A 24,788-nucleotide genomic window follows, 5' to 3' on the forward strand; every position below is an offset into this window, starting at 1 on the left:
CAATTTCATAATTGTTTTGTTATCACGGTCAACATAAATTACTTCCTGCCTGTTATTACGCTGCACCGTCAGACGCGAAGACTGTCACTACATGCACAGCTTTGCCTTCACAGGACCGTTCGAACAGAAGCAGATCGATTATGAATTTGGGCAAATAAAACACTCCTACTTTTTACGTACTATTTATACACACCGTTCTGCCGTTCTATTTGCGGTAGAAAAGTGTTGGTAAAAATGAAAAGCGGAAAAACACCTACACCGCTACGCAACATTAAGGAAACCCGTGCCGTCCAACGGAACGGCACGGAATTCAATTAAACTTTACGCCCCAGCGTGATTTGCGATCACTCATTGTTTGCTGCTCATTGTTAATTTTTTTGCTTTTTCTGCTGTTTCGTCGTTTTTTCTGCGTCTTCTTTCGCTTTTGCCCTAGCTCTACACAGACTCTTTGCGTTAGAATTTCCTCGCGAGAAGGTTCTTCCAGTCGCTAGGCAAACCTTTCCGCTGCCTTTCGATCGCCAGCATCGCCCTTCCTGGCATGTTTCACCCACGGCAGTGTGAGCTTTTGGCGCCAGTATTTGCACAAAAGTCGATGCTCGACATGGTGTTGCCGATGGGTGCTGGTCCCGCAGCAATAGGCATGGCCGTCGAGCGATACCCCGCCGCTTTTGTTTTACTTACCCTGCCCGCTCCAGTACGTTCGATGCTCTACCGGGCAGAAAATGCATTCATCAGCAAACAATGCATAATAATTCTGTTTACACACGTAAATGCACCCCTTGCACCGGTTCCTTCCAGCCAGCGTATCGGCAGGGTGGCACTGCAGTTGCTGCTGCCGATGGTGCTGAGAGTGCACGAACGAAATGCTTCTTTTATAACCGGGCGTACCCCTCACGACCCCGTGCTGATGGTTTTGGCCTTGCACAAAGATCTTGCATCCCTTCGCAATATGGCGCTGCTGGGCAGGTTTAGATAGCACACGAACTCCTGCACGGCGCACTGGTAGAACGAACGCAAGCTGGGCATACGGTCGCCCGACCCGGGTGCAGGGTTCCCGGGCAACACGGAACGAGGGATCCTTTGGAGCCAATGGTTGGCCGTGAGAAGCCAGCAGTGTTGGCCGTATGTTTTATGGTTTAATGGCTTCCGTCGTCGTTGCAAGTGGAAAGTCATGTTTTCGGGAGCTTTCGACACGGGTCCGGGTGATTCGCTTCATCCAGCCCCCCTCAGGTCGCGCGGTGAGGTGTGATTCGGACGGTGTAGTAGAAAATCATAATTACCACTAATTTAATGGTGCAAATTCTAACCGAACTGTAACTGCAATTTCGACCATTGCGGTAGTACGGTACACACGCCGTCTATTAGTAGCAAAACTCCGATGGTGAAGCTTTGGGTACGCACATCCGTATCCGCTCCGTTTATTCGACTGAAACCTCCCAAACTTGGAGCAAAAGGATTAGAAATGTTCAAACCCCCGTCCAGTTTATCCGGTTTGGCTGGGAGGTTGTGTAAGTATTTAAAGGGAGGGAAAAAAAATGTACGAAAAGTACGGAGCAACCATCACGAGGCCCGTTGTAAAAGGGTTTTACATTTATTTCTCTTTCTTACACACGCCCTCACTCTATTGCTCTAACGTTTTGCCTTTCTTCTGCTTACCCACACCCACCATTACAGAACCACGAAATTCATAACCTCGAAACGTACACGCAGTATCTGGTCTCGATACAAGTGTTCAACCCGGAAGGATTAGGACCGCCGACGACCGTTCTGGTTATGACAGATGAAGGAGGTAAGTGTAAACCCCATGGATCCGTTGCTGTTGTTTTGTTTCCTTTTTTCCTCTCCTGTTGGTTCGTACGTTGTGCCTTAACATCGTGCGTCCCATGTACCGTAAAGAGCCAAGCCTAATGGAAGCAATTACAAGTGCAACTCAAAATGGATTTGGGTATTTTACGTACACACGAAACACTAGTGAATGTTTACCAGGGTACGCAAATGTGAGCAAAACAATGAAAGGAACCAAATTTCACTCACAGATCGCTGATCATTTGCTGTACACTTGTGGTTATGTGATACAAATGTAACACTGTAACACGTCATAAATCGCAAATTGTTTATGAAATGCGTTCCAAATGTTTTAAGATCTAAAATTTTCCAGTATTCCAATTGTCATTGTTAGACTATAATCATTGGATTGACTTAAGTCGTAGCATAACTTTTTTATGTTAAAGAAAAGTTTTTCTCACAAATTATTGAGTTTTAAACACTCATTCTTGCTTGAATTTAACCTAATTATAATGATTATTTGTGATATTGAAAATATTCATTAATACCTCAACAGTCTTACATCGGTTCGAACCAAGCCGCCGTAACTATTTACTTTTAAATTAATGTAATGTGCATTAATTTTGAAAAGATCTTACGTGAAACTCGTCCCAAAATTTCCCGTAGAGATCCTTCAATAAAAAATCTTAGTGACAATGTAATAGGAAAATTCTCGTGCAAAGATAGTAATGTCCGTTACCACAATAACAATAACATTCAATCAATAACATTACATGTTATCATTTTTTATCATCACTAGAACACCGTTGATGTAAGTTTAACTAAACGTTTTTAATGTTAACAAGAAAATTAAATAACTTCAATTAAAATCATTGTTCTTAAAACATCACTCCGTTATGGTATTTTTTATGCTTAATTGGGAAGTGAGATAAATAAACTCTTGAACTAATTATTAAAAAGTATGATGGCACAGAAACAGTATCAATGACGGTAACTCTAATTAGCTAAGATAAATTTTATGTTACTATTTACCATTATTTAACTGTGAGTTTTAGACTTTTCACACCAGTTCGGTCCGTGTGAGATTTTCGTCAGTTTTGCACACATACTACACGTCTCAGTTATCCTTTTATGAGTGCTAGATCAGTAAGAGATCAGTCTCAACTGCCATCGTTGCTACAAATATTTTGAGTTAGAAATCATTTTACAGTACAAATCTCAGAGCAGAATATGCACGGGAAATGTGAATGTTTGGATCCTTGGCATATAGTAAATAACCCGGTGTTAGGAAAAATATAACTTTTCAATAAATTTGAAGTGCCACTCAATTAATTGAGCTCTGTCTAGGGAAAAGGAATGAAACCCCCAAAATCAAGGTCTCGTGCTTTGTTGTTTAGTTGCATACAGCACTTCGCGGGTTGAACCGCATACGGCTGGAATGTGGCCGCAGTGTGGGCTGCCTGGTCAGCAATGTGGTAACAATAAATCTGAAAAGCCATTATGTAGCGACGTATCGTAGGTCGTTCGGTCAAACAAAGAAATCATTTATTTCGATAATGGCTGCAACTGTAATTAGGCGAGCTATAGAAAGCTCGTGGCGGTTGAGAACTCTCTGCGATTAACATATTCACTGGTTGAAATATTATTTCGATTCCTTTCCGATTTCTCCCACGAACCATCGATCGAAATGTATCGAGTACGATCACCTTCTTTATAGGTGATAGTCCGACCTCAGAAACCTAAAAGACCAGACGCATAACCTAATAACAATCTTAGCAAAGTGTTAAAAGGATCAACAATGGATACTTTAAAGCATGTAAATTGCAAAAAAAAAATCTATTCTCACAAATGTAATAATTCTTTCTAATAAAATGTTGTTATTATTTTCTAAATATGCCAAATTAAATGATATTTAATAATTTCCTGTACATACGACGTATAATGCATATTCGTTGTAGTCAAAAGATGGATGAGTGTACCTACATTTTCCAGAACATCATGCCTTGAATTAAGCGAAATATGCTTTTCATCGTGCATAAAAGCAGAAGCCTGGTTGCCGAAAAATTGTTCAAACCATTCCTGTGAAGTAATATAAAATCCATCACTACTATCCCAAATATGCTCGTTTCCTTGGATCGTAAAAACAATACTCTTGGAAAAAAAATGTATATCTCAAAAAAATAGCTCCAAAAACATTCCCCACACGTTCGGGTCGGCAAATTCTTGTCCGGCGTCAGAATATCTATCAATGATACTACCAAAGTACCGGGGACAGGCTTTCTGGTTGGTGATTCTGTTTTTCTTTTGTTTGTTGTTGTTCATCTTTATTAATTTCACACCTCGTACCTAGCGGTTCGATATCGAACAGAACGGACCGCCAAGTTCTGAACGGCTTTTTATTTACACGCTTCGCTCTCGTTCGGTGGTGGTATAGAAATAAATGGATCCGTAAGGTTGGAAATGTACCGATACAACCAACCGGATCTTATGGAATGCTTTGGAATTGCGCCACCATTGCGGAACCATTGGAAACTAGCACATGCACGGGATGTTGTGTATCTGCATCGTAAAACGGGAATTCGATTGACGCGTTCGTGTTTTCTTCCTTTTGCTCTTTGCAATCCTGTTTTATCGTGCTAAACCATGCAAGCGGGCTTTTTTATTGTGTTTTTTTTTTGCACCCTGCTGTTACAACCAACACCACCATTCGGTGGAAAACTGTCAATGAGAAATAGAGACATCCCAACATGCGGGGTGTTGCAAAAGCCTGCAGATGGTTTGCCGGGCAAATACCTTTTAGTACAGGGGCCATGTTAGAATTTTATGAGCTATCGGTGGGTGAGCTTGAAGGCTTTCCCGCGAGTTCGGGGTTTTTTTTGTCCTTCCTCATCCAGCCCACCGACATGGAATTTACAATTTTATGTGATTGCACGATCCAACAACGCACAGTAACGAGATCATCCAAGAACGCAACAAACACCGTCGGTGCATCGGTCGGTACGCTTGCCGATGATGCACCATGTAACGGCAAAAACTGCAGCACCATCGCCACGAAGCCCCGGGTGTAGAGCCCGCACGCCCTACGGTGTCCGTCAAATGCCGTGAACCTTGTTTGCATGTTGCTTTATTTGGCGCCGTTTTATCGACCTTACCACCCAATCGGCGAAGGCAAACGAAGATTCACCGGATCGCTGTACGTTGGCTGTGGCGAGATAAAATTGACCCGACGTGTCAAAAACGTTTGTTTTGCCAGTCGTTTGATTTTTGGTGAACGTTTTTTGTCGGTGCAGCATTTTTGCCCGTGAATATGGGAAGTGAAAAATTCTACACTTACCTAACAAAAAAAAAAAAAGGAACAAAAACCAAGCCTGGTGGAGCTTTGGGTGTTGGGATCATGCTTTTAATTTTCATCCCCATTCTGTCCGCTGCATATGCAAATGGAGGGCAACAAGCACCCAAAGATGAGCATCGATGGACGGATGGACATCGCGTAGTATCGTATTTCCTGCTGGAAGATCCCGAGAGTTGCTCGGCAGTTCGTTAGCGAATCGAGCAATGTGTTATGCTGTTTTTTGTTGTTTCCCTCCAGCAAGCATGCAATTGCACCACGGAAACGGAACAACCTGTCCATTTTGCAGCCGGTGTGTGTGTGTGTGTGTGTGTGTGTGTGTGTGTGTGTGTGTGTGTGTGTGTGTGTGTCGTTTATGCAATCCATCTGTTATGCAATTTCTTCCGCTGCAAAACATAATCATTATTACGGACGAATAGAAAAATATCTCTCCAACATCGTGTGGATTACATTCCCGGCAAAACTTGAGCCTTAACCATCCCATGGGCATCCCACCCGTAGGCGACACTGTATGGGGGGAGGGCGCAGAGACAGGGGCGGTTGATGTCACCAAGGCAAAATGCAAAGAACGCGAACGCAATCGGCCGGAAGGCGTGCGATGCGATGGTACACTACAAACATCCCCAACTCCTCCAACCGCCACCCACACACCCACCCTTCCCCCCGCCGGGGGTAAAAGGGGTTGGTGTTTCGTTGGCAAGAAAGGTAAGGGCAGTGCCACTGCACTGCAGAGCGGGCACTCTAATGTGCAGTACCGTTTCGGGCGTGAAATGATGTCAACGGTAAAGGCAGTAAAACTTGAAAGCAACATCATCTTCCGTGCCGCATTAATCCTCGGGATGTGTAACAGTTTTGCAATTTGCAGCCACCGAAACCCGTCCCAACCGTGAGCGAAACGTCGCCAGTTCCGCGAAACGGGGGTTTCAGGTGGGGAATTTCGCGGGAAAATGCAAGCATTGAAGTCTTGCGCTTTGTCTTGTTTGCTGGAGAAAGGTTTGTGAGAAAGGGTTGTGAGATGGGACACAGAAGTGATGTGTTGTCCTCGCCGGTGTCATCGTCGTGTGCATGTGGGGCTGGGCTGATGAAGACAAAGGGCGTAGGATTTTTTTTTTGTTTTCGTGTCGTGTTCACCGCTGCTCATCACGAACCATTGCAGTGCCGAAAGGGGTGGACAAGTCTTTCGCCCACCACCCACTCATGGACATCCGCCAGATGGGTGGTTTGGTGGAGGATCGGGAGACCAGGGGACGCATAAATGGTTCATCATTAGCAAAGTACATCTCCCAATGGGAACAAGAAGGCATCATCTATACAGACCACACCGAATCCCTGGGATCTCGATTGCAATGACGTTAAAAGGTTGGGCGCACATCGGGCTGAAATGGCGAATGCCGTCCGGACCGACCATCACGAATTGCAAGACACGCAAGGCATCTTCTCCGGGCACGTAGTACAACTAGCATGACATACAGCAACAGCAATAAAAAAGGCAAGGATTCCCCGTACCTTCAAGGTGCAACCTACCTACTGCACCGTGCAAGATGAACGCCAGACGCTAGATTAAGAACGACTCAACGCTCCTTTTGGCGAGCTGGCTGCTACTTGTGCCGTCCTCACTGTCGTCCGTCCTGCCACTTGATGTAGTGTGTCTGTGTTCGCAATTCGTTCAAGTGTACCAAGTGGGCGAGAATAACGACAGAACAACTGCAAAAAAAAAACAGTACTGACATCCATATAATGAGCTTTGTTTTCCATTGGAGCTGTATGATTGCAACGTCTCCATCGCTGCTAACGATTGCCAAAGGAAGTCGGAAGTGGGGGTTTTTAGTGCTCATGCTTTTCCGCCCATCCCACCAAACACACCCACACGTACGCTATTTCATGGTTTTGTGCGCTTTCCCTGCTACGATCAGCGCAATCGAAAGCTTTTTATCCCATTTTTTTTTTGGTTTGCCACCATGGAGATGTACGCTGGTCACAATCCGATCGCGGCGCAAAACCCGGGCTAAGTTGTGGTGCATTTCATAGTGCGCAAAGAAAATTAATTTACAAATTCTGTGTTATTTATAGCCGTGAATGTAGAAAGTCTGTTTGTTCCAATTGTGTGTGTGAAGGGGTAAAATCAATGTTATTTTTATGAGGTGTTGGAACCATTCCGCAGTTTACCTTCGGATCAACACCGGGACATTTAATGTGTGGTGATGGTGGTGATTCTGTCAGAAACTCTAAGGAAGAGTGTTGAAAAAATTTGAGGCAAATTGAAGGAAAGTTTACGCGTGCAAAACAGAAGAAAACTGATGGAAAATCTGTGACAAACTGCAGAAAACTGATTAAACTCTCTAACAAAATTACGAGTGCTATTGACAGCATGTACTGCTAAATAGTGTCCGCCCTTTAGCTAAACACAAGAAACTCGTAGGAACTTATAGAAAAATCCCTCTAAAACCAATGGAGTTCTGCAAAACTTGCCCATGGAAAATGATGAAAAAACAAGGCTGCAAGGAACCATGTTATATGTTAACCCGTAGAAAACACAACAAGAACAAGAATAGTGCTCAAATACTAACGGAAAACTGTAGAAAACCTAACGAAAATTATTAGCAACCTCGAGAAATATTGTGAAAACTCCTAACAATGTACAGGCAGTCCCAGAGATACGCTATTATAGCGGACCGCTATAACCCGGGAAAAATCCGCGTAACTCGAATTTCCGCGTAAGTCGAATCCTGGTGCAATTTCGTTTATACCTCAAAGTCACAGAGTCGACTTCCTTCTCTGCATTTGATTTATGCAACGGATCAGGCGATTTTTAGAAAGGTTACATTAAAATAAGCTAAAAACAAATGTTTTATGTGACATAAAAGATATTTTCGATTAATTTTTCACCATTTTGCTTAAATTTTGTGCTATAAACTAGCTCAGCTGTCAAATTTCCAAAAACCGCGTATAAAAAAAAAATTCTCCGAATCCGCGTATAAGAGGATCCGCGTATCTCGGGGACTGCCTGTACTTAATACCCATTGGAAAGTTATGCAAAAGTTTATGACAAAAATGCAGCGCAACACTAAGAAAAAAACCTGCAGAAAACTGATAAAACAATTATTAAACGCCCGTGAAACACTGCTATAAAAATACGAATCGGTCGTTGACTCTGATGCCGTTTCAGGAAGAAATCCGGGAGTCTCATCTGGGGTCGAATCCGTAATAATTCGCATGGTTTCGCGAAAATCCCGTTTGAAGTTTTGATTGCTGTGACATTGCCGACGAACTTTCGGCCTGTAACTGCAAGCTTACGATTTATGAGCTTACGAGCTTAGTAGCTAGAGACATGCAGAGTGTACTACCCCTTTAACCACACTACAAGTGACATTCAGCGTAGAAGTTTACTTAAAGTTAAGCAAGTGAAATTATTGCGTTATTTTCCTCATCCACCTCATACCAACACACGGTACGAACGTGACATCTCCTAATGCTACACCAATATGCGCGTAGTTCGGGTGAATTCAAAATTCCTCCAACTGGAATCACATTCCGTTACGGTTTTGGTCTGTGCCAATAGTACGGCGGTGTCTCTAGCGATGCCTAGACTCATTGGCAGTCCGTTTAACGGAGCATCATCGATTCCACTTTTCGTACTGCGGGTTGCCTAATAGGATTACCGAGAGATGAGATGGGTTTCATGGTTAGGGCGCACTCTCCACCGTCGCTGGTGTGAAAAATGCCCCGCTCTGTACAACATCGCCAGCCTAGACTAGGCAGGGGAATCTCGACCCGGCGGGCAATCATTTTCCATCGAAACTGCAAGCAAAAAAAAAAGTGAAACGAATTGAACTTCCTACCAACCTAACTCATTCCATTCTGCGGTGATCTGGTGGGATAAGTTTGTCTCTTTTTTTTTCCTTCTTTTTTTGGTGCCGAATTTTGATTACCTCTCCGTGTTCTAGATTCTTTTCCTTCCACGGAACTCCCTCGTGGATTGGAGGCGGAAACATTGGGCATTCAATTATAAAAGAAAATTATCACATTTCCACATCTTGGCCAAAAGTGCAGTTCCCTGTCCTTGGGGTAGCTTTCACGAAAACCATCCTTCGCTTAATTATTATAATCGTTTCATGTGCTGCTGGTGTGTGGCTGGTGGTAAAGGAAACGATTGGTGCAGCTTGCTTCTGTGGTTAGTATTCTAACGAAGAGGTCAACAGTGGCAATCCAAGAATTTCTGGAACATATGCTCATGTTGGAGTTTTGTATTTATCACTTTTCAGCGGTTATGTTAACTATTGGTTAATTAAATTTTGTTCATCTCACACATATGTTGTCTTGAAATTTGTTATTCATTTTTAAGTTTAAAAAGAAGACCATTTAACTTGAAAATTCTTCAATTCGAATGCAATTCCACCAGTTATTTTTATGCAACTGCAGCGTGAATGTGAACAGTTGGGTTACGAAACCCACCGCTAGAGAACGCTCTGCGCGTTCATACCCGGTGCCAAGCGTTTTTCACTGTGTACCACCCTGTGTCGCGGGAGTGGCATCAAGCGTTGAGCCAAGCACGATAAACACACACTCCGGTGACAGCCAGACTGTCAAAACAAATATGGCTTTCGGGCAAACCCCGTACCGTAGGCAGGGTAGTGTTTAAATATGCTAAAAATTAAGGTGAAAATGCGTGCACTAAATTCGTCGCTCGGTGGCAAATAAAACGAGAAAGTCTTGCGCTCGTTTCGCTACACTTTGCTACAGTACGGTGCAGACCAGGTGTGCTGGGCTTTGTTCGCACCCTTTTTCGTGCTGGGTGAAACAGAACCGCGAAGAATAAGAGCAAAAAGAGGCGCACGCATTGAAATCGATCGAAACACCAGTGCGCCCTTCGTACGCTGGAGCAAACACACACAACAACAACAAAAAAACCCGCCCTGACCCGTGAAAAGTTTGCACCTAGGCCCTTGATGCGCCCGAAAGTGAACCGCTTCTTCCCGTTCCACCCCGTCACTTGGCTTCACGCAACCCGCGGCCCGTGTGTGTAACGCCTCAATTGATGGCAATTGAAAGCTGTGAACGAAACATCCGCCGAGAATTAGTGGGGCGGCCACTTAACTGACCTTTCCCCGTGCAATTGACTTTTTTCCTCCTTCCTTTTTTTTGCTTGCACTAAACTGATTACACGTACGCGGCCGACCTGATCAAGTGGAGAGTGTGCCGTGGGTAGTGTAACTAGTGACACATATGGTTCCAGCGTGTGTATAATGAAACGAAAATCGAAACTGTCCCGTGCAATGTCTATGGCACAGTGTGCCTCCGTCATGGAAGCGGTGCTGTATTGGGTGTAGGAACAAAGAACCTTCCACAAGAGAGCAACGAGATAAATCGGCAACGCGAGGCTTGTGTTTCCATCCCTCCCCCAGCACGGTTTGCGGCAAGTGACCGGCGCGACGTGGTTTGGGTGCTGGTGGTGGTAGAGTGAAAATAAAGTGAAGAGTGCAAAATCACACCCGAATACCGGCCTACGCATAGGCGCTTACGCCCTACAACCCGAGCCGTCCGTCCCTGTACGGGCCTATCAGTAGTGAACGAGAAGAAAAAAACGGCATTTAAAATGAAAACTATTCACACCATGTTCCGGGTGTTACGGGTCGTATTGATAATGGGTGCTACTGGCCCCAGCACAGTATGGGCACTTCCTGCGGAATCGTCATCGGTTCCGACACGCTCGAACAATTTACCACTGGATCTAATTTCGACAACGACACCGTTAGCTTCAGAAAATTCCGAGAGTACTCTATCGCTGGCCGCAAACGAGCACGAACCTGCAACATTCAATCTTCACCCGTATGATGCCGGCGATGGCAGCACTGGTGAGGAGGATTTGGAAGAGCAAGACTTTGAGGAACCCCGGGTACTTCCGCTGAAATCTTCCGCCACACCGGCAGTGGTCCGCGTTGTACCGATAGAGCAATCGGCAAGCAACGATGAACCGCAAACATCCACACACGATCCTACCTTTTCCGCGGATGATGATATTGGTAAAAAGCATTCCGTGTTTACTAACTGTGCCGTTGATTGAATTTGAAATACTAGCTTGAACAAAAAAAGTGATAGTTTTAATTTTATCGCGTTCTGATGACTGATAAATGAGACACGTCTTTGCCATCAGCACATGATATGACGATCGTTCTTTTCCGCTACACTTTGATAAACAAATCAACGAGCGTAAGCGATTTTTAGTATATGTTTTTTTCTGTTTTATCTGCCTTTCCCGCATAGAACCAAGCCCACCCCAGAACCTGACCGTACTGGAGGTAACGTCCACCACCATCAAGCTGACATGGCGCGAACCGGAAAAAGCGAACGGAGCGATCCATGGATACCGGGTGTACTACATCCATCAGAACCAAACCGATCTCCACATGCCGATCCTGAAGCTAAACGAAATGCAAAACTCCGTCTATCACTACACGCTTTCGAATTTAAGTGAGTATCGTTCTACACCTTCGTTCTTCTATATCTGGACACCAAATTTTACAACTGTTTTTTTTTCTTTTCATTTTCCCGTTGTTGTTTTTGTAGAACCCTTTGCCGAATATCGCATCCTAGTGACTGCATTTACGAAAAAACATGACGGCAAACCGTCCGAGGTGACGCAACGTACCGATGTCAGCGGTCCGAGCGCACCAAAAGTGGTCAACCTGACGTGCCACTCGCACAACGCACTGTACTACGGTTGGCGCATTCCGCAAACCTTTTACAACACGATCGATCTGTACATAATCAGCTATCGGAACATTGCGTACCACGAGTTTCGCGAGATTCGCATCACGGTGAATGCTTCCATCATGGAAACTTCGGTACGAAATCCGCTCAGTGTAGTGGTAGAGTTGAATGAACGATACTTATGTTTTGTTTCCTTTCGTTTAACCCCCAGCTGATCATTCCAAATCTTACGAGCAATGCGGAGTACGAGGTGAAAGTGCGTGCAGCATCGGCAAGCGTTATCAATCCCAAACAAATCATTCTCGGATCGTATTCCGAACCACGCAAGGTATGCAACGCAGGCAGTGCCTGGGATGCTGAAAAACTAATCCTGATTTCTGTGCTTTCTTTCCGTGTTCTTTTGCCAGATATCTCTCCAGCCGAACTGTGAAAAGGCTCCGCTAAAGTCGCAGAGACAGGCATACGATGATTACAACTTGGCCGTACTGGCCGGCATTGTGTTTAGTTTTTCTGCACTGCTGCTGATCGTGTTGGGGCTCATTCTGTGGAAGTAAGTTATCTTTTTTTTTCTTCTACATATAAATTTATGCTCAAGATTCATGCAGCATTTCCTTCATGGTTGTTTGTGTACCGTTGCACATATGCACAACTGTTATCACCTTGCCCGCGACGTGTTTGGGTACGCTTTGATAATAACCGGCAGTATGTTCTGACGTGCAGGTATTAAAGAGTTGTAGACGCACCAAATCAAGTGTGGCGATTGCGTGACAAGCGTAGTAAACAGTTGTGGGGCACGTGCAGTTCCGGGATACACTTTCGATTTTGCAGAGCACCCAATACTGCTTATCGCTCGCCAGTAAGCGATTTGTGTTGCGTGAAATTGGTGCACTTTGTTAGCATTAATTTGTCACTGGTTGTCAACAAAAGACCATGCGACAAAACAAGAAAGAGAGAATCAAAACATATCAGAAGAGGGTAAGGGGGGTGGTGTTGCTAGAAGAACTGGAGTAACGTAGTGCAATATTGCCAAGAGCGCTAGAATGAACGAGAGCGTAAAGCGAATGACGGAACACTACACGCGTATCCAATTTCAAACATTATTGGGACCTATTCATTTTGTTGTCTAGTGACGACTTCGTAAACTGCGTGATACGACCAACGGAGCCCATATAGATCCACCTATGAGGGGTGAATACAATATTTTGAAGTGTGATCTTTGCTAACATGGTCTACCGATAGGCCCCAATTCTAAGGTCAATGATGCTGAATTTCACCGTTCTCTTCAACTTGTACACCATATGTAACTTATGTATAAGAAGAACGATAAAAACATGGGCTACGATCAAGAATGAATCGTATCAAACGTTCGCTTCGCTCCGTTCCGTGCCAAAACTCTACTACAGGTGCCGTAAGAACGATAACAGTCCTACAGCAAGTCTCAGCTACATTACTGCTCGCATAGCTCTACGCGTCTCCGCGGAGAAGGTGAGCGAATGTAGTGAATGTGCTATTCAGTTTTAGTTTTGCATCACACGCTGCACAAACGCGAGCAGCGTCCGGCGAGTCAAACCGGTCGATCGGTTCGATTTCTAAGCAACGATACAGCGACGACACAACCGTCGGTCAGCAGTGACAAGGACGATCATAAAAAAGAAAACCTTGGACCTGTCGCAGTGCAGTACGCAACCGTTTAATGACGGAATCTATGCGGAACACGCGGATGTGATTAAGATGTGTTTGATTGGAGCGAAAACCTGAACTGTTTGCTGCGCTTTAGATGTAAAATGTGTTTCATTCTGCTTGCTCATACAAGAAGTGAATAGTAACTCGGAAACGGTAACGTTTAGAAGAAGCTACGTGGCACTAATCACGGATTGCACCCAGATGAATGGCCGTTAGAAGATCTAAGTTGTATCTTTTATCTGTGTGGCGAGACAGGCCAATGTTTTATAACTTGTGTAATCACTTGTGCATTTGCTTCGGTTAGGCGGTCACTTGTTTCATTACAACTCGCAATGCCTTCGTGGTGTGGATGGATGAGGTGAGTTTTAGAACCATTTTTCGAGAGTTTGACCCGTTGTTGTTGAGCAACTAAATGTTTGCTTTGCAAAATAATGGCACTGGATGGACTGGATGGAGATTGTTGAAGGTTTGTCTCCTTGTGTAATGCTACCGCTAATCTTACGATATCGATGGCTGTGATAGAACGTTTCGATAACTACGATCACATGATAATACCTTATACCTTGAGATCGATCGTTATGCGATCAATATTTGCAATGTATATCAGCATTCCTTCGGTCGCTTACCTGTACATAACAGAACACACACCAACTGGGCGGGAAACCATTTGTTCAAACACTTTGTCTAATCACTTTCCGGTCACGTCAAACATTTCAATTACGATGGTATGAATAATTGCGGTAAAGGGGTGATGCGTGATTCATCATCCATCGGGGGTGGGCCTTATGGAGGAAGAAAAATGTACACAAATGTCATTATATAACGTTATCTCACCTGTACCGAAACCTAAATTAGCGTTAAATAATTACTCAGTCGCGGATCGGTACAGAGCCAGGGGTCGGCAAGGAAAAGGTTTTTTTCTCTCCAGTCGTTTCTATCAGCAAGCCATCGGCACTACTACCGGGTTGCCAATGAACTTCTTCCAATGACTGGTAAAATTACTGACTTTTAAATTAGTTTAGCATTCAAATTCCCTAAATTTTTCTTCATTATTGTACTAGATAGTCTAACACTTGAGTGAGAACACAGTACATGAAATGACGATGTAGCTTTAGACATCGGAACGTGTGAGAATAAATGCCCCTTAAGCCTATTTTATTATGCTATCAATTTGTCTCGAGAAATAGAGATTATCATAAATTACGCTTCTTAAATATTTAACTTCCCTATGTACTTCTATTGCAACTCCTCCGTCTGTTGCGATCGATTTGATCATATTATTAGGCTTTCTAATCATACCATTAGTTTTTTGTTCTAAATTTACTTTGAATGTTAAATTTTTTTTTTATGTTAACCTTTTAATGAACGAGCCACGTCTCTGTTTATTTTATGCTTAAATTCATTCTTATTACTTCAGTTATAAAAATTGACTATATCTGCGGCAATAAAAATCGTATGTGAAATAGGTTTCATTTCAGCTACCCCTATCAATGGATAATGAAGATCTTTGTTATTTGTTTATTAGTCACTACTAAAATGTGGTTATTTTTTCAAACTTATGAGATTGAATTGTAATATATTTTTGACGTACTTCTCTAAGAATCGAGCTGTTGGTCTAATTTTAAAAATATATTGTCTGTTGATAAAAAAAAAATTAAAACTGTCCGTCGATCATGTCGGATAACAAGCCAGTGTATTAAAATATTGTTGGCTATTGGATCTACGTTTGCAAACGTTTGCCGACCCCTGATCGTCGTGTTTCCCTTCAACATCGCGCACTCCAGACCGCGGCATTGGGTGACAATGAGGGAAATGGAAGAAAAGCAGCGCTTTCCGTAAAGGGAAAAGGAGATATCGTGTGTTGGACGCTTTAATTTATGGGCTAGTGTTTAACGCAGACTCGTTAGACACTAGAGTACGATATGCCTCATTCTATGGTGGGCAGACCGCCGGCACTATAACACTCTGGCGACGGATACTTTTACGGCTACTTTGTTACGGTAATATCGTGACAACGATCAGCTTCTTATCACTTTTTTTCACCAGTGAGATCATATCACGGACCACATTCTGTCGGTGGCCAAAATCTGATTATAGAGCTGGGGGAGTTTGGCAAAAGTAAAATAAATTTCGTGTTTTTCATCGCCGACAGTGGCCAGAGTAACTGCACAGAAGATTGGAAGAAACAAAGATTTACACGAAAATGCTTCGGCAGTCACGCATGGGAACAACAAATAGCTGATAAATAATTTCTGGCGATGTTGGAACATGCAACATAATAATGTGACAATGAACAATGATATCATTCTCGTTTAGTAGCATCACTGCCGTATCTGAACTGTACGCTTTTACCGTAATTCTGTTTTGCTTGTTATTTTAGGAAGTGTTTCCATGCCGCCTACTACTATCTCGACGATCCTCAACCCTGTCAGGGCGCACAGGCTGGTCTCATAGACTGGGAAGGACCGAGTGAGGTGGGAGGTGAGGTACGCTGCCCAGTTCCAGTGGCAGACTTTGCTAAACATGTTGCCCAGCTGCATGCGGACGGTGATATCGGCTTCAGCAAGGAGTACGAAGCGATTCAGGGTGAGGCGCTGAACGATGAGTACCCATCGGAGAACTCGCAGCATCCGGAAAACAAGGGCAAGAATCGATACTTGAATGTGATTGCCTGTAAGTATAAAGCGCTGCTTTCTTTCCGAATCTGTATGCAAAACAAGTGAAAACCGTTGCTACATTGCGGTGTAATCTGTTTTCAGACGATCACAGCCGAGTGCATCTGCGACAAGTGCCGGGTCAGAAGAAACATCTTGACTACATTAATGCGAATTTCATCGATGGTTACCAGAAGCCGCGCGCATTCATCGGCACTCAGGGTCCGCTGCCAGGCACATTCGATTGCTTTTGGCGTATGGTGTGGGAGCAGCGCGTCGCTGTAATCGTAATGATAACGAACCTCGTTGAACGAGGCCGCCGGAAATGTGATATGTACTGGCCGAAGGATGGTACCGAAACGTACGGCATTATACAGGTGCGGTTGGTGAAGGAAGACGTGATGGCTACGTACACCGTGAGAACGCTCCACATCAAGCATCTGAAGATGAAGAAGAAAAAACAATCGCAAATGGAAAAAACCGTTTACCAGTACCACTATACGAACTGGCCCGATCATGGTACACCCGACCACCCGTTGCCGGTGATCAACTTTGTGAAAAAGTCCACCACCGCCAACCCGTCCGATGGTGGTCCGATTGTGGTGCACTGTTCGGCCGGCGTTGGCCGTACCGGGACGTTTATCGTGCTGGATGCAATGTTGAAACAGATCGAAACGAAGGGTTCGCTGAACGTGTTCGGTTTTTTGCGATACATTCGCGCGCAGCGGAATTATCTGGTGCAGACCGAGGAACAGTACATTTTCATACACGACGCACTGGTGGAGGCGATCGCTAGCGGAGAGACTAACATTAAGATGGATGCGATTGGAGGATTAGTGAACCATCTGGATTACATCGATGCACAGTACAAGGTAGGGGTGTAGTTCGCTGAAGCGGTATCGGTTCGCTTTGTATCGAAAGCACAATTTTGATATTGATTTTCTCCCCCTCTCTATCTCCAGCTTATCGTGAGTTATCAACCAAAGGAAATCAATTTGACCTCCTCGTTGAAGCCGGTAAATGCAATCAAAAATCGTAGTTCGTTGGTACCGCTGGAGGGTAGCAGGGTGCATCTCACACCCAAGCCGGGCGTTGAAGGAAGCGATTACATCAACGCAACCTGGCTGCATGGATTCCGCCGGCTGCGCGACTTTATCGTAACCCAGCACCCACTGATTGAGACTTTTAAAGACTTTTGGCAGATGGTATGGGATCATAACGCTCAAACTGTGGTGCTCCTGTCGTCGGTAGATAATATGGTGGGTATAACGATGAGAGGATGTTCAATAGTGCGTGATTGTTTAATCGCTCCGCATCTTTCTTTCGCTAGTCTTTCTTGCAATTTTGGCCTAACGAGTCGGAACCGATAGAGAGTGATTACTATCGCATTCGGATGGTGTCGGAAACGTCGGAGGACAATTACATCGTGCGGAACTTTGTCATCCAGTCGATACAGGATGATTACGAACTGAGCGTTAAGATGCTGGAAAATTCGGCCTGGCCCGATATGAACAATACTCGTTCGATATTCGATTTTGCCGTGAGCGTCCACGAACGCTGCAGCGAGTACAGGAATGGTCCGATCGTGGTTGTTGACAGGTGAGTGATTTGATCTTGCATCACTGGTGATTTAGATGATGGCGAAGAAAGGAGTCCATGTTTGGGACATAAAATGTTAACGCAAATCTTTCCGTTTTCTGTTTGAATAGATACGGCGGATTCCAAGCATGCCAGTTTTGCGCCATAAGCTCCCTAGCAATGCAGCTGGAGTATGATCAGACCGCCAACATCTATACCTACGCCAAACTGTACCACAACAAGCGGCCAGGCATCTGGACGTCGTACGATGACATCCGGCAGATATATCGGATACTTTCCTACATGCCGAAAGATCTCGGTCTGCTCAAGTGCACGGAGCTGCGTACAGAATTCGACGACGCCGCCATGATGACGGCAACACCGGATCTGTACAGCAAGATCTGTAGCAATGGCAGCATTAACAATCAGCTAACGGGTGGTACACCGGACGGTGTAGGCAATGGTACGGCAACGACAACTACAACGACCACATCGATTAATCCACCGCCGCCGGGTATGACGATCCCGGGGCTGGTAGCAGGCACCCCAAATACCGTATGCCCACCGATGGTTGCAGTGGGTCCGGGTGGAACGACACCACCACCACCAACCCTCCAGAACGGTGGTACGGTCATCGTGAAGATGAACGGCGACGACAACGATGAGCTGTCGGTGGTGGTGGCTACCGGCAACCATCATCTAAACCTGGACCACAATCAGGCGTAAATTGTAGAGTAACAACACCCAACACGCAGTTCCAGCCGATGCTTCCTCAGAGACGGGGGAAAAAAAGTATTTATTTGCATTTAAACATTTCCTCTCTGTTTGTATGGGGTTTTTTTTTCGTAACAAGTGAAGTTAGCGCTATACGTTGTGGTAATACGTTGACTCCACTTTCCGTCAGTTGATGGTGCCGTTTTGTCATAGTTTTACAGGACGTGTATGACGCTTTTATACCGTTTATAAATACGACCAATTTATACCTAAGTTAAGAGCAGTATTTAGTATAACCGTAGCTTAAGTGAACACACAGGCGTATGCTTGTGCTTTCTTTTCGGTACGACAGTGAAATGCGCCACTGTTGGTGAGATATTACCATATTTAGTACTCGTTAATCCTTAAAGGACCCGAACCTCCCGTACATCTTATTCCTGATAACAACTGCGAAACACTAAATCTAGTCGTCGAAAGTTCGATAACACACAAACAACCGCGTAATTGATGCGCGTTTTCTGCTAAATGGTTGTTTTCCATTTGTCTACTAGCCCTAACACCGTACGCACTGCAAATAATTTAACAAAACAGCCCAGCACCTTGCTCGTTTTGTCGACAAGAATGTGCGTAAAATTATACCGTACCGCTCATGTGTTTGTAGCGTAGTTTTTTTTTTCTTCATCTCCCGTTGTTTGCTTACGTTGAGGGAAATTTCTATCGCGAAATAATCATATTGATTATGATGGCACAGTTTTTTGGCTGTTTTAGTTTGGGAACCGTAAGACGCTTGCAGCGCCGTTGCAAACAATCGTAGGTACACGCTTGGTTCGGCTTCTTGCTGCCGAGCGTTTCCTTGCGTTCGCATTGTAACAATGATCGATACGTGTATGTGAGTGTCTGCAAACGTTCGTGTTAGCTGCTTAATAAGTGCGTTTTAGAATATGTTTTGCATTGTGTAAATAGTTCTTAGTTTTTTTTTTAAGCATAACGACTAATAAGCATTATACCGCCGGAGGATGAAGTAACACTGGCACCCCGAAGGATCGACTGACGACGAAACAATCAATCCGCTGGTTGTGTTCCATACAAACCGTATCGTTAGCCGATTGTTTAAGAATTCCATACGATGTTGTCGTAAACGGCCAACCGTTCCACCAACCACTTCTCACCACCGGATGGGATAAAGTTATGAAAGCACAATTGAGGGACATCCACTACAGCAACCGTAAGCCATATATACCATTTACCATTAAAACAAGAGCGACGAATTAAGAGGTAGTAGAAACATACTGTAAGCGAAGGAATCATAACGGAAGTGGGAAAACGATGAGATATAAAGACTGGTTTTCTAAGCTTCTTGCTGTTGACATCACAACCGAACAGAAGAACGGACAAAAGACACAGCACAAACAAAAGGAAACGAACAAAATCACCACCAAACCACCACACACATTCTCACAAGCGCGAATCGAACAAAGGCCAGCATAAACTTTAGTGCAAATGCAATGCAACACAGTGAAACAAAGCGAACAAAGAAGCACAGCATAACAATTAAATTATCAAACCAATGTATGCAAATGATACGTTGCACTTAGGAACGAAGGAACGAGAATGATTGGAAAGGATATTTCTTGAATCTTTGCAGGTTGACAAATTAAATTAAAAACAAAACAAATGTGCCGTGTGCCAAAATGAACAAACTATAACATATAAACGATACACTGCAATAGAGACGCGGTTCGGTTGGGGGTGTGGATATTTCAACCTTGTTTGGCACTCCCGGATGTGCAGCAAAAACGAGCTCCTCCTGTATTTCTTAGTAGTATATTAAAACATCTTGCAAACAACAAGGTACGAACAACGCCCGGTAAACGCAAGGGATCCGAGCAAGCAACTTGTTTAAGGCAAAAGAAAGCGCGTGAATTGTACGATTATTATACAATGTGATTAAAGGTAGTTTGTAGTGGAGAATACCGTAGCAATACGAAACCAGTCGGCCAGTTGGGCTTCTCGCTGTAGTTTGCGATCATGCAGGTGTGTCCTTTTTGTTTGTACTCAAACTCGTCCATTCTTTTCTAGTAGATTCACACGTTCTCTGTGCCACGTGCTGCCTGTACGGCTAGTTTCCATTTGCTAGGAAGCGAGAGAGTACAACAGAAGTAGAATAGTTTAGAAAAAAAGGAAAAAAAAACTACATTAGCCCACGAGTATCCAATCCAACATAACTTAGAGTAAAACGAAAACCCCAGCCGGAAATTCGATTCTCGTTTCCGATGAAACAGGATGCAGGTCCACGGACAGGCAAATTCTGATATTCATCAAACAGGTTGCAATTTATAGTTCCTTGTCCGTCAAAAAAAACAGAAATCGTTACATCCGTGTGCGGTCAGATTCCTTTTCCTAGCGGGTACACACACTAGGTCAACAAATAAATCTAAATAATGTCATCATTACACACACACACATCAGATCGATCGAATGATTGAATAAATGCATTCCCTGCGATCCGTGTTAACCATTCCATAAAACAAAAACGCATGGAAACACAGTATTAGAAGCGAGAACAAAATGTTTCCCATTTCACTACCCCAGTCCGAGTCAGTATTCCGTAGCAAACCAATACATATTACGTCCTTGGAATAAAAGGGTCATACTTTTGCAAACGATAGTCGAAACGGGAAAGTAAGCATTAACAAAAACAGTTAGCGAAACGCGTAGTAATAATAAACTTCGAAAACGTAACGTAGCTAACGAATTGCGACATTCGGAATCTAGGACAATTTTTTGCCGATTGAATGCGGAAAAAAACACCGACGATGGACAGCGTCAAACAGCGCGCGTAGAAGATAAAAGGACACAAGGAGGGTGGTGTAAGTAATGTTAAAATTAAAATGTCTCATAATTAATTAAAAAAAAGGCACTCTCAATGCCACCGTGTACTACAACAAGAAGGTAAAACAAAACCAAATTTAAATTAGGCTTGAAAATAAATTAAACTGAAACTTCCCTGTGAAACAAAAAAAAACGAACAAACAGACAAACAAAAGGATGAAATTACATAACGCCACAGTAAAGGGGGTGTGAATGGAACAACAAAAAGATGACTACTGCTGCGCGTATCAACGCTGCAGGAAAGCAAACGTGCCGTTTGAAAGGAAGCCAATCGCTCACAAACGGATCGAGGACAAATGAACCGCAGGAAGCGTTGTTTTCTAATAGGCCGCTCAAGGAATGTATGCATTTGTGAGATACGTACCGATCATTTGATCATACACGACGAACTACCATCGACGCACAGGTCGCGGACAATGGATGGGCGGAAGTAATAAGAAATTATTCGACTAGATTAGAAATTAGATCGACTTGTGGCATAATGAGGCCCATACCTGACAGCACAAACAGAGAAATAGCTCGGTTTTCCGGACGCATGCATGCACAATCCTTGCCCGAAAATGCATCCACAGCAGTGAGAGAGAGAGAGCGTGCTAAACCGAACGGTTCCCGGGAGCTAACCGGGAAGGACGAGGCGCGAAAGTGGAGATAGCGAAAGCTTCTTCTACCTTACGGTGCAGCTAGAAATCGAAATAAATACATGTAATATTTTATGTGAAAATTAAAACACAACTGATAATACAAACAAACCACCCGTGTCTCGAGTGTCTTTTTCGGTATGCTTCTAATTTTTTTTGGTTTATTTTGCATGTTACTCAACTCAACCGTACGGCGGCTCGTAGTTTCGCGGAGCGACTTCTCGGATTTTCCGCCACCTCATTGTCCGTCGGCACCATCACATGCTTGTTGATCTGCTTCCAGTTCGGCTTCATCATCTCCTGCATCGTGTCCGTTTCGTGGGCCAACGTGTGACTAATGTACTGAAGCGGAACCTTACTCGCAACATCATCCACCACGTGTCCCGTCAGATGGCGCTTCACGATCGTATCCTCCAGCGAGTGGAACGCGATCGTAACCAGCTTCCCGCCGGTTCGTAGCAAATGTTTAGCCAGCACCATACCGTAATTGATTTCGTTCAACTCATTGTTTACGAAGATACGCAGCGCTTGAAACGTTTTCGTAGCCACGTGTGCTGGTCGGCGGAGTTTATCCTGTCGGAAATCGTACGCCGGTCCACTACCGGTCTCACCCTGACTCAAACAGTGTGCAACGATGCTCGCCAGTTCGCCTGTCGTTTCGATGCGCTTAACCGTGAAGCGTGCGCTTACGATGGCACGGGCAATTTTTTTCGCTTGCTTCTCTTCCCCGTACACCTTCAGGATGCGGACGAGATCCGGCTCCTGTATGCGGGCGAGTATATCGGCCGCCGACAGCTGGTCCGGGCAGCGATCCTTATCCATGCGCATGTCGAGCGGACCGTCGCGCGATATCGAGAACCCACGGGTCGCCTCGTCGAACTGCATCGAAGAGCAGCCGAAATCAAACAGTATGCCGTTGTAGTATTGCTGCCGGTCGAACCCTTCCACCGTACGGAGAAGCGCCGGCAGTTCGGAGAATCTACCCAACAGCGGTACGATACGACCCGGATACTCTTCAGCCATTTCGCACGCCAACTGGTGTGCGAGTGGGTCACGATCCAGAGCAACGATCGTCGAACCGGGTGCAGCATCGAGCAGGGCTCTTGTGTGACCACCGGCCCCGAACGTCATATCAATAAACACCTGGTCGCGCTGTGGTTCGAAGAATTTGACCGTCTCCGTGGCCATTACCGCACGGTGAAGTGGTGATGTTTTGTGGCCAGCAGTAGCATAACATCGTACGGAAACGTTTAACCTAACTAAGCTAACTTGACTAACTAATCTACCCAAACCGTGCCACACCATCGCACGCGCTAATGTTTCTTCTGCAGTATCTGTAGAAACTCAGTTGATAGCACTTCGCGGCACTGTTCGCCCGAAAGTCCGGTTGCGGTCGAAACTAAACTGCGCGGATAATGATTGGCGTGTACGTCGTTCACGATATTTTCCAACGAGCGGTACTGTTTCTGCAGCCGGTCGTCCTTTACGGCAACAATGTTGGACGAACCAAGTACGGCGGTAAGCTGGTCTCGCAAATATTGACCTAAATCGCGGCCCACTTTGCTTTTGTCAACAGGCCACCGCTCCAGAAGACTGAGAAAGTTCTTGTAGTGCTGGGACATAATGTTACACGCGCTCCAACAGTGAAAAGGTTTGGGGAGGATCTATTTCAAATGATAAAGAAACGTTTTTATGGGCACTTCGGACAAAATGATTGTGGCAGAAATTGGTTACTTACTTTCGTTTGTGGACTAGATATGTTCTACATTGACGAGCGATTATTCGAAACGGCAAAAGATTACGCCAGAGATGAAATCCCGGTGTTTTGGGTTAGCAAAACAAAACCAACCCTTTTTGTTGACAGATGCACAGCGGTCGAACAAGTGGAACACCTGTCGGCCATGATGAGCGACAGATATTTAAATAAATCGTTTTTTTATTGGAAAATATTTTTTTCAAATATAAATGGGATTTTCCCTTCTTTTTTCAAGAGGGACATTTCGATTTTTTCACATAATTGAAAGAGTCATTTAAACCGCGTCCATAAGAGCCAGATACTTCTTGGAATTAGAATACTGGTCTGCTGTTGATATACATTTTCCTCATTGCGCGTTGATTGTATTTTACTGTATTTATAGCATACGCCATTCGCGGACAAACGACGGATTCTCTACAGGCACATTTGCAGATCGCACGGAAATGGTTTGCTGAATGGCAAAGCTGAACGATAAAATTACATCCGACACCTGAAACCTAACCGGCCGCCACGTTATGACACGCGATCGGTTGCTATTTGCATGACTACGTCACGCTTCACATCGAACCGCGACGTTTTGGCAAACCAAATTTCACTATCTGGATGTCGATCGTCAAGTTCGATATCCGATATCCCACCGAACCAACATGATCGAACCATCCAACCGTGAACCGTGGCCAAATGTCGCACGGAACGCGTTGGACCCTTCGTTGGGGCCATGAAATGCTAGCTGGCATACGGGTTCGGGAGGGAATGAAAGGGTTGGCCATCATCAGGGTTGATTAATATATCATTGCCACCGTTTTTCCAACGCCATTGGCACCGGAAACCGACAAACAGTCGATGACGGTAAGCTGTCAGGGAACGATTTTTCACTGCAAAATCTCCTGGCTACAAAATGCCGAACCTCCAGCCAGCCGTCCCCTGAATGCCACTTTGATGAGCCGCTGCGCTAGCTAGGGTGCAGGTATGCAACTGCATGTACCATTTGACGGGTACTTGGGGACTTGCGCAAAGGGTTGGCAGGTGTG

General features: G+C 44.6%; 3 protein-coding genes across 4 annotated transcripts in view; 1 reads left to right on the forward strand and 2 right to left on the reverse strand.

Annotated features, from left to right (window-relative positions):
- The window catches only part of LOC128299642 (tyrosine-protein phosphatase 99A), a 45,681-nt gene extending 24,131 nt beyond the window's left edge, over positions 1-21,550 (forward strand). Inside the window, exons 7-16 of one of the 2 annotated variants that reach the window (XM_053035658.1) lie at positions 1,675-1,789; positions 11,396-11,602; positions 11,699-11,976; positions 12,054-12,170; positions 12,250-12,392; positions 15,906-16,198; positions 16,285-17,051; positions 17,142-17,438; positions 17,510-17,778; positions 17,889-21,550. In XM_053035658.1, coding sequence (XP_052891618.1) covers positions 1,675-1,789; positions 11,396-11,602; positions 11,699-11,976; positions 12,054-12,170; positions 12,250-12,392; positions 15,906-16,198; positions 16,285-17,051; positions 17,142-17,438; positions 17,510-17,778; positions 17,889-18,483 — 3,081 coding nt within the window. In that variant the 3' untranslated portion in view covers positions 18,484-21,550. Of the gene's footprint in view, positions 1-1,674; positions 1,790-9,751; positions 11,155-11,395; positions 11,977-12,053; positions 12,171-12,249; positions 12,393-15,905; positions 16,199-16,284; positions 17,052-17,141; positions 17,439-17,509; positions 17,779-17,888 lie in introns of those variants that run through there. The other variant, XM_053035660.1, reaches the window with a different exon arrangement.
- Positions 21,551-22,158: 608 nt separating this feature from the next.
- LOC128310552 (probable methyltransferase-like protein 15 homolog) lies at positions 22,159-23,306 on the reverse strand. The gene has a single exon (XM_053047221.1). It carries the CDS (start codon positions 23,304-23,306, stop codon positions 22,179-22,181), a length of 1,128 nt encoding a protein of 375 aa, XP_052903181.1. The 3' UTR covers positions 22,159-22,178.
- Positions 23,307-23,314: 8 nt separating this feature from the next.
- On the reverse strand, positions 23,315-23,845 carry LOC128310553 (ubiquinol-cytochrome-c reductase complex assembly factor 2). Its single transcript, XM_053047223.1, has 2 exons — positions 23,740-23,845; positions 23,315-23,665 (listed from the first exon to the last, which is right to left on the reverse strand). Exon 2 carries the CDS (start codon positions 23,621-23,623, stop codon positions 23,315-23,317), a length of 309 nt encoding a protein of 102 aa, XP_052903183.1. The 5' UTR covers positions 23,624-23,665; positions 23,740-23,845.
- Positions 23,846-24,788: the final 943 nt, after the last annotated feature.

This window comes from Anopheles moucheti, chromosome 2 (assembly GCF_943734755.1).
Source record: "Anopheles moucheti chromosome 2, idAnoMoucSN_F20_07, whole genome shotgun sequence".
In the NCBI taxonomy this organism is placed as follows: domain Eukaryota; kingdom Metazoa; phylum Arthropoda; class Insecta; order Diptera; family Culicidae; genus Anopheles; species Anopheles moucheti.